General features: G+C 32.0%; 1 protein-coding gene and 1 long non-coding RNA gene across 2 annotated transcripts; one reads left to right on the top strand and one right to left on the bottom strand.

The window, feature by feature from the left end:
• The first annotated feature begins 30 nt into the window (after positions 1–30).
• LOC115983838 lies at positions 31–3,889 on the top strand. The gene is made up of 3 exons (XR_004090270.1): positions 31–369; positions 1,628–1,752; positions 3,543–3,889. It is a non-coding gene; the product is annotated as an uncharacterized LOC115983838 (long non-coding RNA).
• Positions 3,890–9,725: 5,836 nt separating this feature from the next.
• On the bottom strand, positions 9,726–11,249 carry LOC115985617. Its single transcript, XM_031108544.1, has one exon. The coding sequence runs from the start codon at positions 11,247–11,249 to the stop codon at positions 9,726–9,728; it is 1,524 nt and encodes a 507-aa protein (XP_030964404.1).
• Positions 11,250–15,794: the final 4,545 nt, after the last annotated feature.

Here is a 15,794-nt window from a genome sequence, read left to right as displayed (position 1 = left end):
AGGTCATATTTGTGGCTTATTTGGCAAAAAAAAACACATCAGGGCAGTTAACAACAAAAACTAACGAGTTTAACTTCTGTCCGGAGGTGGCGAAAAAGAAGTGTTTTACGCCACCTAATGAATGAAAGCCACGTCGTTATTTTACAGAAAGATCAATACACCTCAGCACACACAATCATAACTCATTAAAATCTACAATCCTCCTCACACACGATGGTTTCAGATCTGGAGAGCTAAACCCCAAATCTCCTCTCCTCCTCTCTTCTTAGCCCCGGAGCTCTACCCCGCCACATACGACGCCGCACGCGTCGTTTCCGGCGTCTGAAAATTATGTCGGGGCCTTCGCATGTGTGGTGTCACCACCTCAAGGTGTGTTCTTAGAAGATTTGTTATTTCCCCAAATTTGGGATTTCGAAATATTGATGGGTTTGGGGTATTTTTTGGATATCAATCACTTGATTTGGTATGAGTTTTCCTGGTTTTTGGTATTTTTATGGGTTTTGATCGGATAATTAAATGGTAGGTTCAAACCCTAAAAAAAATCTGATTGTGGTTCTTCATTTTTTTTCCCAGCTAGCTTGGGTTCTTACTTATTATGTTTCAGCTCCAAATCATGATTCTTGTGTGCTTTCTTTTTAATTTATGAAATTTTTTTGAGGTTTTCTATGTTTTTGAATTCCCTGTTTTGCTCTGCCATCTTTCAATTCATTTAGTTAGTTGAATTGTTCTTTATATTAATAGTTAATACTTACATACATACCATTCATGTTCCTATAATATATACCGTGGGAAATGAGATTTTATTTATTTATTCTTATATGTTTTAAAAATGTGATATGAAATTTACTTAAACCAGATTAAATAATTAAAATTCGGTAGAATGCTATGGTACTCCTTTCTTTCTCCTCCTTTTCCTCCTTATCCCAACCAAACCATAAATGGTGCTTCCAGGAACTACTTCGTTTGTTTGAGCATCAGTTTGCTGAGGGGATGTGAGTCAGTGAGATTGATTAAATGCAATGAAGTAAAACCAAGGTAGCACCAGCTTTGCTCTAATTTTGTTTCAGCTCTATAACCACGTTTAAATCGTTGGAGAAAAAGAACAATGAAACAAAATTAGACCACAGGGCAACAAAGGGTATCGAGATTGGTAGAATGCAAATAATGCAGTATATTTAAGGTGGGGTAACTTGCCAGTATTATTGAGCATAACAATCACATTTGATATCTGTCTTGCTAACACAAAATAGTCTTGCATTGAACCTACTTTCATAATAAGGATGTCTTTATCACTTCATTTTAGTTTCTACAAATACAATTCTAGATTTGTACATAAAGATTTAAGAAGGCTAACTTTTGAGTGTGTTAGCTTATCAACGTCCATGAATGATAAATCATAGATTGAACTGCCAAATGGGTGCTATCATATCGGCTAAGTTCACGAGTTAGCCAACAAAGTTTGTGTTGATGGTTACGAGCGTTCTCAAGATATATATGACTTCTCATTCTTTTTTTTTCTTTTTTTTTAAATGACTTCTCAAGATTCAAGTGGGTTTTTAAGTGTTTATATGTCTGATTTCTTTTGCAAATGTTAGCTGCAACTTATTATGTTTTTCTTTTTTCCCAGCTATGATGCAGACAGGTGGTTTTGAATATTTCAGTTCAAAATGCAACTTGATAGCAAACTACTTAAGGGCCAAATTTACAAAACTCCTATGGGCTCAGGGGATAGTTAAGCGCTTAATATCACAGGTGTGTAATTGAGAATGAGAGAGAGATGCAAACATATTGACTAATAGTTCATATTATTTAAACTAAAGGATGAGTACCATAGCATTCTACTGAATTTTAATTATTTAATCTGGTTTAAGTAAATTTCATATCACATTTTTAAAACATATAAGAATAAATAAATAAAATCTCATTTCCCACGGTATATATTATAGGAACATGAATGGTATGTATGTAAGTATTAACTATTAATATAAAGAACAATTCAACTAACTAAATGAATGAAAGATGGCAGAGCAAAACAGGGGATTCAAATACATAGAAAACCTCAAAAAATTTTCAGAAATTAAAAAGAAAGCACACAAGAATCATGATTTGGAGCTGAAACATAATAAGTAAGAACCCAAGCTAGCTGGGAAAAAAAATGTAGAACCACAATCAGATTTTTTTTAGGGTTTGAACCTACCATTTAATTATCCGATCAACCCATAAAAATACCAAAAACCAGGAAAACTCATACCAAATCAAGTGATTGATATCCAAAAAATATCCCAAACCCATCAATATTTCAAAATCCCAAATTTGGGGAAAATAACAAATCTTCTAAGAACACACCTTGAGGTGGTGACACCACACATGCGAAGACTCCGACATAATTTTCAGACGTTGGAAACGACACGTGCGGCAGCGTATGTGGCGACATAGAGCTCCGGGGCTAAGAAGAAAGGAGGAGATTTGGGGTTTAGCTCTCCAAATCTGAAACTATCGTGTGTGAGTAGGATTGTAGATTTTAATGAGTTATGATTGTGTGTGCTGAGGTGTATTGATTTTTCTGTAAAATAACGACGTGGCTTTCATTCATTGGGTGGCGTAAAACACTTCTTTTTCGCCACCTCCGGACAGAAGTTAAACTCCTAACTAACCGGGGGTGACGGAAATTGTAGATGGGTAGAAGGTGTTTGATAAAAATCGTGAAACTTGTTTGCACTTTCACTTTACACTTTGCACAATTGTGTGGATCGCTATGCCCCTTACCGTGCGAAAGAGCTTCTGAAATTACAGTATTTAAAATTTTAAGGCCTTTTGCTCTTTTAATTTATCCATTTGGTCTTTTATCTACACTATTATTTAAGGAGTTTCCTTTATTTGGATTCCTCATTTTTTTAGTTCAAAAATACCCTTACACCCCTATGTTTAAATAGAGACAAAACTAATGGACAATTCGGTAAAAATCTATATTATTATCTATATTTATACTATTATTTAAGGTGCTTCTCTTGTTTGACTTCCTCATTTTTTAGTTCAAATATACCCTTACACCCCTATGTTTAAATAGAGACAAAACTAATGGACAATTCGGTAAAAATGCAACTCTAATTCTCACTAAAACATTGCCTAAAAAGTAAAATCACTTTGCTGTTAATTTCCAGATTGTTTTATCCATTTATAAATTAGATTTTCAAAAAAAAAATTATATATATAAAATAAAAAAACAGTTTTTTTTTTTTTTTTTTTTTAATATATAGATGAGATGCCTTGAGAATGAGGTTGATGAAATTGGATTAGTGGCGCTGACTTATATGGTTTTGATCTAAAGGTGGAGAAAAATGGGAAGACGAATATGACATTATTTGACAGTATAGAGTGAACTTAATTATTTTGTATGTTTAAGCATTATATAATTCGATTAATGTCTTGAATTGATTTGTATTAGCTATGAATTAATTATTTGTTTCTTTATTTTTGTTATCAGCTATAAATTAATTATTTTTGTTATTAGCTTGAATTGATTGATTTGCGTATGCTTGTAGTTAATCGAAATTCTGGAGAAGATCTTGCCTTGGAATTAAAAATATTTACTCTGCCAATGCATAGTTGGATATTGTGGAGAGGAAAGGGAGGGTGTTATTGACCTGGAAGGTCATTGGTGATGCATGGAACCATTACTTTGGCATAAACTCTTCTCCTTTTCATATTCAAAGTTGGACTCTATTGGTCTACAAGGTATTGGTTTTGTATCTCTTATGGTAGTTTTGGTAGATCAAACCCGCAACTCAGGGAGACAAGATCAATGCTTGTCTTGTGTTGACTCTTTTGAATTTTCCTAACTGATTTTCAGATTATTTTTTTCTATAATATTTTTAGAGATAAAACAGGTTTTACGCTTACTATAAACTCTCTTATAATTAGGTTACTCTAAAATAAAATTAATTCTGAAAACCATCTTCGGTTATCTTATGAAAGATAAATAATTATTTAAATAATTTAAGAAATTATATATTATTTATCTTAATTACCACGGGCTGCATGTCTATAATTATTCCATTGGATCAATAAGAATTAAGCTTTTACTTAAACTTTAATTAATAAGGATTTACCAAAATTAAGTTGCTTAATTAAACTTATACATGCATGTCAATAATAAGACCATTCGTTCTTTTTCTTTTTTCTAGATTTATGTAACATTCTAGATGAATGAGCTCACCATTTACAAACTCCCATGACGACAAGTAATACCATTTAACCATTGTGAATTTTTTTTTTTCATTGACATTATGTTTTGGTCAAACCCTTGATTTCATCTTCGGAAAAAAAATTATGCCTGCAAATTCCATATGATGACTTTATGTGTTAAGATTTTAGAGTCGAGTAAATTATATAATTTTCAAAGCATGTGGAATAACCATTTTACCCATGAGTACTTATTTGACTCAAAATGTGATTATTGGGCACCAAATTGCCCATGATTGCATAGAAAACAGATCACAAATCAAGATAGAGAATATTAATCCATGATTAATTAACATTCAATATGTTGCATAACTTTTGATACAAATAGATGAAAGATTTAGAGTTCTGATTCATGCTGGAGCATACTCGTAGTCTTGTAGAGGGTTTTTGAAAAATGACATTAAGTAATTGCCGATCCTTTCAAAAAAATAAAAAATAAAACTTTAGGAAAAGAACTGATAAAAAAAATTTAGAGGTCATTGTCATTTCTTTATATTACGAAGGAGATTAGTGTAATTTTCCCTTTAAAATGTTGGGAAAAAAAGTGAATATGAGAAAAGAAGGAATAGAGAATAGATAAGTGATTTGGAAATAGTCCATGATACCAAAAGCCAAATAGTGACATTTTCTATTCAATTCATTGATAACACATTACAAATTTACAATGACATGCTTAATGAGATTTCTAAAATTTGAAAATAGATCCAACTATCATTTTAAGCTTGGAATATTTTGAATTTAAATTTCATATATCAATATAATTGATTATTATATTGCTCCAGTCACATTAATTCCTACATTCTTCAATCTTCCAGTTGTGCAAAAGTGAATCATATTTTTTAACCATGACAACTTAGACGGCCCGTTTGGTTTGTGTTTTGAAAAACAAAAATATTTTATTGAATTTTGTTAGTTTTGTTAATAATAATTCCCTTGGGGATCAAATTTTAATGAATACTTCTTAAAATCTAGGGTTAATGCGAAACCACCCCAAAATCATATGGGGAAATTATTCAAACACTACCCATTCTCTATTCATTGACAGATTTCAAAGATTTCAGAAGCCTGACTGCTTGGGTGATAACAAACAATAAATCTCCAGAATTTTTCACCATGACTGTGTGGTCTATTGGACCCAAAGAAATTAGCTACGTATGCAGCAATAGTGTGTGTCCACAGACCAGCTAGCCCAAGCTTCAAGAGATAGATTTGAGGAATACAAAGCTGTCTTGCCATCCTCAAAACCTAGATAGCAACAGTGCCACACTTACTAGCCTCCTCCGATCCCCCTCCGGATTTATTTAAAATAAATTATGATGGAGTTGTTTTTGAGGAAGCAAATAGATCAAGTATTGGCGTCGTTATTAGAAATAATCAGGTACTAGTAATAGCTTCCTTAACACAGAAACTGCCTCAAGCATACCAAGCTATTGAGATCGAACCCATGGCAGCAATTCGGGCTTTAGAATCTGGTTTGGAGGTTGGAATTGATCAAGCTATTGTGGAGGGAGATTCGGAGATTGTAGTAAAAACCTTGGTATCAAATAACTTGAGTTTAGCTTCTTTTGGGCTGTTGATAGAGGATGCATGCACCTATGCTGCCTCTTTTTCTAAATTGTCTTACTCTATTAATAGAAAAAGAGAATGCAACAAAGTTGCTCATAATTTGGCTAAGTTAGCAGCTTTTGTGTGGATGGAGAATGTTTCACCCCATGTTTATCCTGTATTCAACTTGATATGGCTATTGTGTAAAGTTTGAAGTCTTTTTTCTCAAAAAAAAAAAAAAAAAAAAAAAAAAAAAAAAAAACTAGTAAAAAACCATTTAATATTAAAAAAAAGTTTCATTTCCTTCTCTCTCAAAGAAAAATGTGTTCACAAATCACAATATTGTTCATTATCTCAAACCCATTTCTCTCGATGAAAATAGCCAAATACCACGTTTTGGCAAAATTTGTGGCAAACTAGCACTGTTTTGGAAATATTTAGCAATCTACCATTTTTTTAGTACTCGAGTTCAATGAACTCCTAGTGAGTCACCAGCGGCATGGCACTGTTAACTTGGAATTTGTGTAATTAAAAAAAAAAATGTAGTACTCGATATTACTGAAATCGAGTATCTCTTTATAGTACTCGAGTTTAGTGCACTCGAGTACCTTGTTGTTGTTGTTGTCGATTTGTTTTTTTTTTTTTTTTTTTGTTTTTTTTTTTGTTTTTGTTTTTGTTGTTTTTGTTTTTTGTTTTTGTTTTTGTTTTTGTTTTTTTTTTTGTTTTTCTATTGGAATGGCTTGAATAATCAAACTTAGTGGCTTGACATTAGCCAACAAACCATTAAATGGCTTGCATGCCCATGTCAGGAAGATGCATGATATTCAAGGAGTTTCATGCGTGAAGAAATGCAAGAGCTTGCATTAAATTTTTTTCATGAATTGTCAAAGAAGATGACTAGTAACAACACCTGACATGCAAACCAAATTCATGCTTCTTTCCTTTTGGCCGAAATGGATGACATTTTAGCCATAAATACTTTGCCATTTTCTTTGACTTGACAAGTTTCATGAAAGTGATGAAGCTTTGGAGAAATAGGCAACCTTAGTTTGGTGGACACAATGATCACAAGAGGAAGAAGCAAACAAAGAAAGCCATTGAGTTAGATATGTGTCAAGGATGAGAATGGCATATAGCATATATAGCTGTATATATAGATAGAGTCAGCACAATAGTTGTGTGGAAAACAAGTCAGCATTTCCTAAGTAAAAGTTTTGTACGAAACAAAAAGTAGAAAAAGGAAAAAAAGAAAAAGAAAAACAGGGGACTCGACTGTATGAGGCTCAAGTACTATAAAGAAACTCAATTTCAGTAATATCGAGTACCACATTATTTTTTTAATTACACAAATTTCAGGTCAGCAATGCCACGTTGGTGACTCACTAGGAACTTGAGTTCACTAAACTTAAGTACTGTTTAGAACTTGATTTTGTGAAACTCAAGTACTAAAAAAGTGGTAGATTGCTAAATATTTCTGAAACAGTGCTAGTTTGCCATAAATTTGGCCAAAACGTGGTATTTGGCTATTTTCATCGGCATATATATATATATATATATATATAAAAAAAGAAGATAATCATCGATAAGACTCATACCAGCTTTTAGTTTTCAATACAAATGTACATCATGATGTGACCTTTTCTTTGTTCTCCAAACAGGTGTTTGGTTCCATAACAAAGCCGCTTATCGAAGCTGTGTTGTTAAGGAATGCAAAGCCAACACATTCAGATAGCTAAAAAGAGCTGCCACCCACCACCAAAGAGCCAAAAGGGGGACATTTCCTCAAACACCTTGTGTCCAATAGCTCACACATGGTTCAAAATAAAAACCCAAAGACCATATTGGGTATCATGCCTAGAGAATAAATAGCCCACATAATAGTGAACATACTCTTTTACAAAAAGGAGGAAATGAGGGTCCCAATATAAATAAGTGTAGCATCTTATAACATTTGTGCTTGATTAGTACACATCTAAATACCAAGTCAATACAAAATAAGCTAACATGAGCAGCATTTCAACTTGCCTCAATTACAGACTTTGAGTAACAGGAAAAAAATGATTGCAATTTAGAAATTCAAGTAAATATGATCTCTGTTTTAATTTTAAATGAAGGTCTAAAGTTGGGTATGAAAAACAGTTGTACAACAAAGTGTGAAAATAGCATTCTTGTGCTAACATAAGCCAATAGCATAAAATTTCAAGTATTATACAACCATATTATCAATTTTGGAAAGTGCTTACTAACAGCCTAAATATATACCCACTTCGTTCAATTTGTAATTTTTATGAGATACCAAGTCAATCAATACTATTAAGCTCAAGAACTTCATTTTTGATGTCTAACAAACCATTTAATCCAAAAAAGGAACATACCTCTAGTCAAGCTCACCATCTTCATCTTTAAAATGATTCTCCATATTCAGCCCTTCTTTGTTACTATTATAAACTTGAGTTGAGTCTTCATTCTTAAGTCCTCTCCATAATTTCATGATCTAAAGCTAAGTCTTCATTGGGCTGTGATTATTACTTACAAATCCCTTGCTTTCTACTGGCATTAGAGGACCATTCCAATAATTTTATTCACCGCCATTGTGAAATTCTGCCCCTGTAAAATTGATTTTGACATTGTGGATAATTCACAATGCAATGAACATCATGGGAAAAGATAAAGTAAATGATTAAAAATTCTGAGGCAAACCACCTTTCTCTTTTTGGTGGTTTAGTTGTGTGTGTATATATATACATACATACATATATATATATTTCTGGATTCCTATCTTTTCTAAGACTGCATTGTTGCCACTTCGGCTATTTTGTTGGCCGCAACTTTCCCTCCATTTAAGATAATTCCTCCATTGTTTGAATGCAACAAAGTCGATATTTAAGCAAAACAGTAGACATTAAAGAAATTTCATATTCCTTCACAAAGAAAATTATGTTTGCAACAAATAAAAAGCAAATTTACCCAAAAAAATAATAAAAAAGGTTGAATTTGATGTAATTGTTGTAACTTGAGAATTGAGGTTACTAAGGGTCTATTTGGATAGAACTTATTTTGCTGAAACTGAAAACTGAAAACTGAAAACAGAAAACACTGTAGCAAAATAATTTTTAAATATGTGAATAGTACCGTGAGACCCATTTTTAATGAAAAAGTTGTTGAAAAGTGTAATTTGTGGGTCCGTGAACAGTGCACTTGTGCACTGTTCACAGAAGATCGGTTAACAGTTACGGCTGAAAAGGCAAAAAAAAAAAAAAAAAAAAAAAAGAGAAAACGCGTTAGACGCAGACGCAACACTTATAATCCGAATCCAAACTCCCTCTAAGAAACTTTATAAAAGGGTAGATACACCCTAAACACCACCCATAGCCCCACAAAGGTCCATCATTGGCAACCAACACCCAAACACACATGCAGAGCCTCACTCAAATTTTGTTCAGAACCCTTTAATACACCCACCAAAAGCAGAGTAGCTGCAAACCATCACAAATCCATTGAAAAGAAACAAAGGAGAAAAACAACAATCACCTCGAGGTTATTGCTAGCACCACAATTTGTAGGTACAATGATGAATATAATAAGCTCGTTGTAGAATTAAAATCCAACTTTAATTAATGTGACAACACATTAAATGTTATGAGAGGTAAAAAACAACAATCCTAATAAGCTTCATCTCAAAAGGGAGGAAAGAAAGGAAGAAAGTTCCCATAAATTTCACAACTAGACAGCCATAATAACACATAAGATACAACAACAAAAAACTAAGGCTCAGCCTTAATGGAAAATATACAACTAAAAATTAAAACAGCATTGGTCTTTTTATAAACAATTATTGTGGATGTTAAAATTACACTGGATAGATTGGAGAGATCAATTGTGCCATTGAGATTGTCTTTACAGTCAAATTAATGTATAAATCTCCAAACAAGTGGTGATTATATGTGTTCCTTGTAATTTGGTGCTTCCCCAATAATACAATTGGAATGAGCAGGATAACTGCAATCTTCACAGTAGTAGAACCATTGCTTGGAATCTCGTTCTTCTTCACAAATATCACAGTAATATTCATCGTAGTCATCTTCAGGAGTATAACAGAGAGTGAAGGGATGCTCATGTTGGTAGTACCATGCGGTTTGTGGTAGTGTAGCACATTTGAAGTCTAGGACAAATTCACAAGTGGTATAATGGAATACTCGGTATTGTTCAAAACCACATATACTACACTTTTGTCCATTGTTTGTGACAGAGAGGTAAAGAGGATGCTCGTGACAGGCATGACTAAGGGTGTTTAAGATCAAACTACATTGAACATTAAGATCAAAGTTGCATCTCTTACATCTGTAGAGAAAGCCATTGCACAACTGCCAATAGGCATTACACGAAGTTCCATTTTCCCTGTAAGTGAGGGTGAGTGGGTGTTGATGAAGTGGGTGTCGTTTTATTTTGGGTAATTTAATACAAGATTTATGAAGAAAGAAGTTACATTTGACACAATTGTAAAAAGATGGAGAGAGAATAGCTCGTATGCACCTGTTGCAAATTTTGTTATTTGGAACCTCATTAGTAAGCTTTAAGTCATGCTTATGGCTAAAGTGTTTGATTTTTGTGGCAATTTCAGTTCCGTCCTCCCTCATAGTGGTTTTTATGACTTTGCAAATTTTTGAGTCAACAGATTGATCGAGCTTTGAATCTACATTTTCTAGCATAGCTTTTGACTCGACGGACTCCTCCTTTTTAAGTTCCAGCAAATTTATGTCCTCCATGTTTCCCTCGCCAGTAGCACAATCGAGGTGGACAGCCAAATTGCATCTAGAGCAATAGTAAAGGCCATAGTTTGTGTCCACTTTTAGAAAACAGAGTTGACATAATTGGGAGTTAGATTGATGGAGTTCAAGAGAATGGATGAGGTTGAGGGGGTGATTGTGCCGTACGACTTTGAGTCTGCTTGGGATAGAGTAAGCGCATCTTCTATGAATGAAGAAACCACATGCGTTACACACATAGGACATTCCTTTATCTTCTTTGCCACAAAGGTCACAAGTGAACATCATCCTCTTCCAAATGGCAATTAATGGGTGGTCGTGGACTTCTACTTCTGCTTCCATGGTGAATGGTAAAGAACCACATTTAATGTGAAGCTTAAAGTTGCATCGATAACAAAAATAACAGTATTCCTCATGCATTTCTTTGCAGACTTCGCAATTGCTCTTTTCTCCCTCAGGATGATTTGCCCATTCATTAAAGAGAATAAGAGGATGTAATGGGTGCAAGGGATGGTGCAGCAACCCAAGGGGTAGTTCTGCACATGATTTATAAAGCATGTACCAATTGCATTCTTTACAACTGTAGCTAGGACCCAATATTGGTTCATTGCACCCATAACAATCTTCGCCGTAAATTATGTCTTCATTTAAGACCAACGAATGCTCCGAATGGGTAAAATGTTGAAGCTGCTTCATCTCCTAATGACATACACAAACATAGTGAAATAAACGGGGGGAGAGAGAGAGAGGTGCACATTAGATATTTGATTGATTTAAGTCTAGTCTGGGAGCATTTGTTTTGTTCCTCGTGTTTTTGTAAATAGCAACAGATGTAAACATAAATGGTGAGGTGATGATGTTAGTGTTTTGGGCTTATTGTTGAACCTTCCAATCTGGATAACCCATAACACATGATGGTTGGTGGGCTTGGTTTTGCTCAAGTTTATTTTTGGGGTTTTGGGAATACTATGTGTATGTGTTGTTTTGTGGGCTTGTTAGTAAATGGTTCACACCAGATTATGGGCTTTCATGAATTAAATGAATTGCTGCATCAAAACATTTTTTTTTATTTAATTCTAGTTGTAGGCTAGCATTTTGTTATTATACATTAAATTTTTACTATATATTATCTTCCTCCCTAAAACATAATTCACATCTTCTCTTACTATTATCCCCTAAATTATATTAATATTTATTTATTTCTAATTGTCATAAAATGATAATATTGTTGCTTTTTTTTTTTTCTTTTTTTTGCAATGTAAAAAATGTAAGGCAATGTTAGAGAGTTAAAAATATTTAGATATATGTAAGTTTTTTTTAATAGTTTTTTTTTAAAAAAAATTTGTATTTTCAAGTAAGGATATGGTTATGTTTGAACAAAGTGTAGGGTTTTTAGCAAAATATTATTCTTGAAAAAAGTTATCAAGTAATATAATTTTGTAAAAGTTACCTAATTTATACAAATGATTCACATTTTCTCTCACAATTAATTATATCTAAATTATCATATTATTTAATTTTTTTATCATAACAATGTAGTTTTGATTTTTAAAATTTTTTTAATTAAAAAATAAGAAAAATTAATAAAATATTTTTTCTAAAAAAAATTAAATTAAAATTGTATTTTCAAATTTTTAAACAAAAAAAATTCAGTAAAAACCCTGATGATGAAATGGAAAGAAAAATGAGAGAAAAACTCAGAAGATTGGGAATAGACAAAAATGAGTGATAACCCAGATGGTGAAATGGAAAGAGAAGTGAGAAAAGGTGTCACTCGAGGAAGAAGACGACCATGTTTTAGAAGTTGATGGCAAAAATGCAAAAACAAAAGTTACAACATTTTTAGGAAGCATTTGAGTTTGTGTGATATATATATATATATATATATATATATATATATAGAACTCTTTTGAGGTGTTTGTTACCTTGGGAACGCTTTTGAGATGCTAAGTAGCAGTCTTGTCTTCATTATCATCTTCTTCTTCTTCCCGATCGTCTTCCTGATCATCTTCTTCTTCTTCTTCTTCTTCATGATCATCTTCTTTAGTAGCCTCTACCTCAGCTTCTTGTTCTTTTTGTTGGTCTCCAACCTCTTTCCCTTTCTGGGTCTGCTCCTCTTCACCTAAATTTGCTACCATTGAGTCACCACTTTTGCCTTTTGACTCGAGTAGTTGATCCATTGTATAGCTAGTTGAGCAGTTAATCAAATTTTTTTTTTTTTTTTTTTTTTTTTTTTTTTTTGGGGTTAAATTTCTCAAGTAGTTTTTTCTTTAAATATTTTAAATTAATATTATTTTTATTATTTTTAGTTTTTAGTTTTCAGTTAAAAAAAAATTCATTATTAATTTTTTAATCAAGCTGATCTATTTTATCATGCTTTTCAAATTTAATTTGATTAGGCATATAAACTCAGTAATAAACAAAAGAGCTTAAAAATATAGGGTTTGTGTGTGTGTGTGTGTGTGTGTGTTGGTATTCCTAAATATGCTAAACAAATATCTTGATAGTGAATTGCAACCGATTGATGTGAGTGATATACCTTTGTCAAAGCTACATTAGACGTAACATGAACTAAACCCATTTGACAATAAATATCGTTAATTCAAGTGCAACTTAACAAGTAAGTAGGCCCAATTGCATTTGTAAAATTTGTAAGAAAAATTAAGCAAGTAAAGCAACCCTATGAACATTAGTAGGAAAAAAAAAAAAAAAAAACATACGTACAAACAAACTTGAAGAATTAGCCATCAATACTAATAAGGAAAAGCTTCTAAGTTAACCTTAATTTCAATTTTGTTAATATGAAGTTCATATGGAACTCATCTATAACTTTTACTATATATAGACTAGATGGTGTTACTTTCAAAAAATAAAACATATTAGAGTTATTCCATTGTGCCAAAAATAAAAAGAATCTCCAACACAAAAGACAACAAATTAGATAAATAAAGACTCATACTTGTACTCTCCCAACAAAGTTTCATAGTCACACCATCCTAACTAAATAACTCTCTCCCCCTTGGCCCACAAAAAAGACATAAAAAAAAAAAGGATTTTGTAGGGGGCTCCACTTAAAAGTCTCATACTTGATACTTGCTGTTGAAGGCTAAAAAAAAAAAAAGGGAAATTTTATTAGCCCCACATAAAGGTTCATTAGCTCTGCATATAGGCTCATACTTGCACTTGAAAGTATTAAGAGTGGTTCTAGGACCACAAAATATTCCTTAACTTTCTGTCACAACTTTATTATGGTAGACTACAAGTAATTGTCTATCAATTACACATGGACCTACCATTTTTTCTTCACTATTCACACTCTATTACGTCACAGTTGTGACAAAGAAATTGTTTAATAATTTGTAATACTAGATTTTTTTTCAATATTAAAGATGTCTCAAGGCAAATAATGTACCATAGCAAAAGTATATGCCAACATCTTTATATGAAAATTTACAGTTAGGAGGGAATCTAACTTAAGTAAACTAGATGTTAATTTTTCATATTTAAGTTGAAAATCACCTACATCATTCAATTAAAAAATATATAAATATACAATGTTGTTATAGTAACTGTGTAAAAGAAAATCATTGCCCTCAACTGAACCAAAAAAAGCTGTACTTTTTTTTTGATAACATAGAAGTTGTACTTAGGTGTATGGGAGCTATAAATAGGGATAATAGCATGGGAATAGTGAAACACTGATTGGACATTTCCCATAAGCTTGTCCCCCTCACTATGTTTGCCCAACTTTAATTTGTTTCTAGTTATTTAACTATGATAAGAAATTAAGAACATTTCCTAAGACTATAAGCTACACCTTTGAATTCAGATGCTTTCTTAGGAGTCAAGTAATCCTAAGTCCTATTCAATGCCTTCCTCATATCCCAAGCAAGGGTATATCCTAACAATTTTTTAACACAAGACAAGATGAATATTTTAATAGGCATTGCCTTCAAGTTATACTTAAGGTAACTTTTACAAAATTATACTACTTTGTAACTTTTTGTCCATAATAATATTTTGCTAAATATAGTATTTGTTCAAATGTCATTTTTGTATCTATCATGCTTCACAAATATCAAGGTGATTGGATACTACAAATTCACTAATCTATATATCAAGAACTCAAATTATAGTATTTTGTGTTTTTTTTTTTATTTATTTGAACAAATGGTAGGTGTTTTATCAAAATATTATTAAGGAAATAAGTTATCATATATAAGATTTTGTAAAAGTTATTGTAAGTGTAACTTGAACGCAATGCCTATCAAATTTTTAACCTAAAATATAAATATAAATAGTTATTCTATTACAATATTTAATATTTCTAATAATACGAATTTCTATTCCTAACATAATTTCCATCCAGCGTACCAAACATGGCCTCAAAATTTTTTTTTTTTTTTTTGGACAAGTGTTAATCAATCATAGTAACAATATGAATTTTGTCCTCATATCTTAGACCCTTCTTATCAAGGGGAAGTCTAAACACATGTGAGATGGTGTTAAAATATTGGTTAAATAATTAATTCTACAATTTTATTTTTCTCGAAACACTTCCAAACTAACATTTTATTTTTTGTCATTCACTTACAAGATTTTTTTGCCCATCTCTCTTCAAGTTATTAATATATGAGATTCAATCTCTTAGGATTGTCATATATTTTTTAGTCCTCTTTTTTAGGATTTCTTTTAACATGTTGCTTTGAAATAATTTCTTATCTTAAAAACAAAGCAAGATTCTAGTGGACCCCCCCCCCCCCCCCCCAAAAAAAAAAAAAAAACTCCCACCCTAACACACACAAAGAAAAAGGGAAAGAAAAAGAAGAAGAAGAAGATTCTATTGTTAGCATCAAGCATGGCCTTATAAGAAGAATATGACACCACAATCATTTGAAAATTCTAAAACAAAAGCAAAAGGTAAAATAAAAGCAATAGGCTTGCTAAACAATATAAGAGTCAAATGCTTCTCTCTCTCTGTTAGGTATTCCTTTCCTATATTGTTAGTATCTAAACATTTCCTTTCATTGCCAAGGAGTAAAAAAAAAAAAAAAAAATTAAAAAGAAGAAGAAGAAAAAATGATAAAGATCTTAAAAGAAAGGTAATGGGCCTTGCTAATTAATCTTAATTAAGAAGCTACTCTCCCTTTGCCACCATTTCTTTTTCTATATTCTTATTACTTTTCATATTTTTATTTGTTAGACAATATTTTTAGTATCTTTTGTAATCTTTTTCAAGAT

This window comes from Quercus lobata, chromosome 4 (genome assembly GCF_001633185.2).
Source record: "Quercus lobata isolate SW786 chromosome 4, ValleyOak3.0 Primary Assembly, whole genome shotgun sequence".
NCBI lineage: Eukaryota > Viridiplantae > Streptophyta > Magnoliopsida > Fagales > Fagaceae > Quercus > Quercus lobata.
Note: the sequence above shows the minus strand (reverse complement) of the source record. Positions and strands in the feature narration are given on the sequence as shown.

Coding starts and splice junctions, on each gene's coding strand:
- LOC115985617 (XM_031108544.1), bottom strand. CDS start 11,249: ATGAAGCAGCTTCAACATTTTACCCATTCGGAGCATTCGTTGGTCTTA.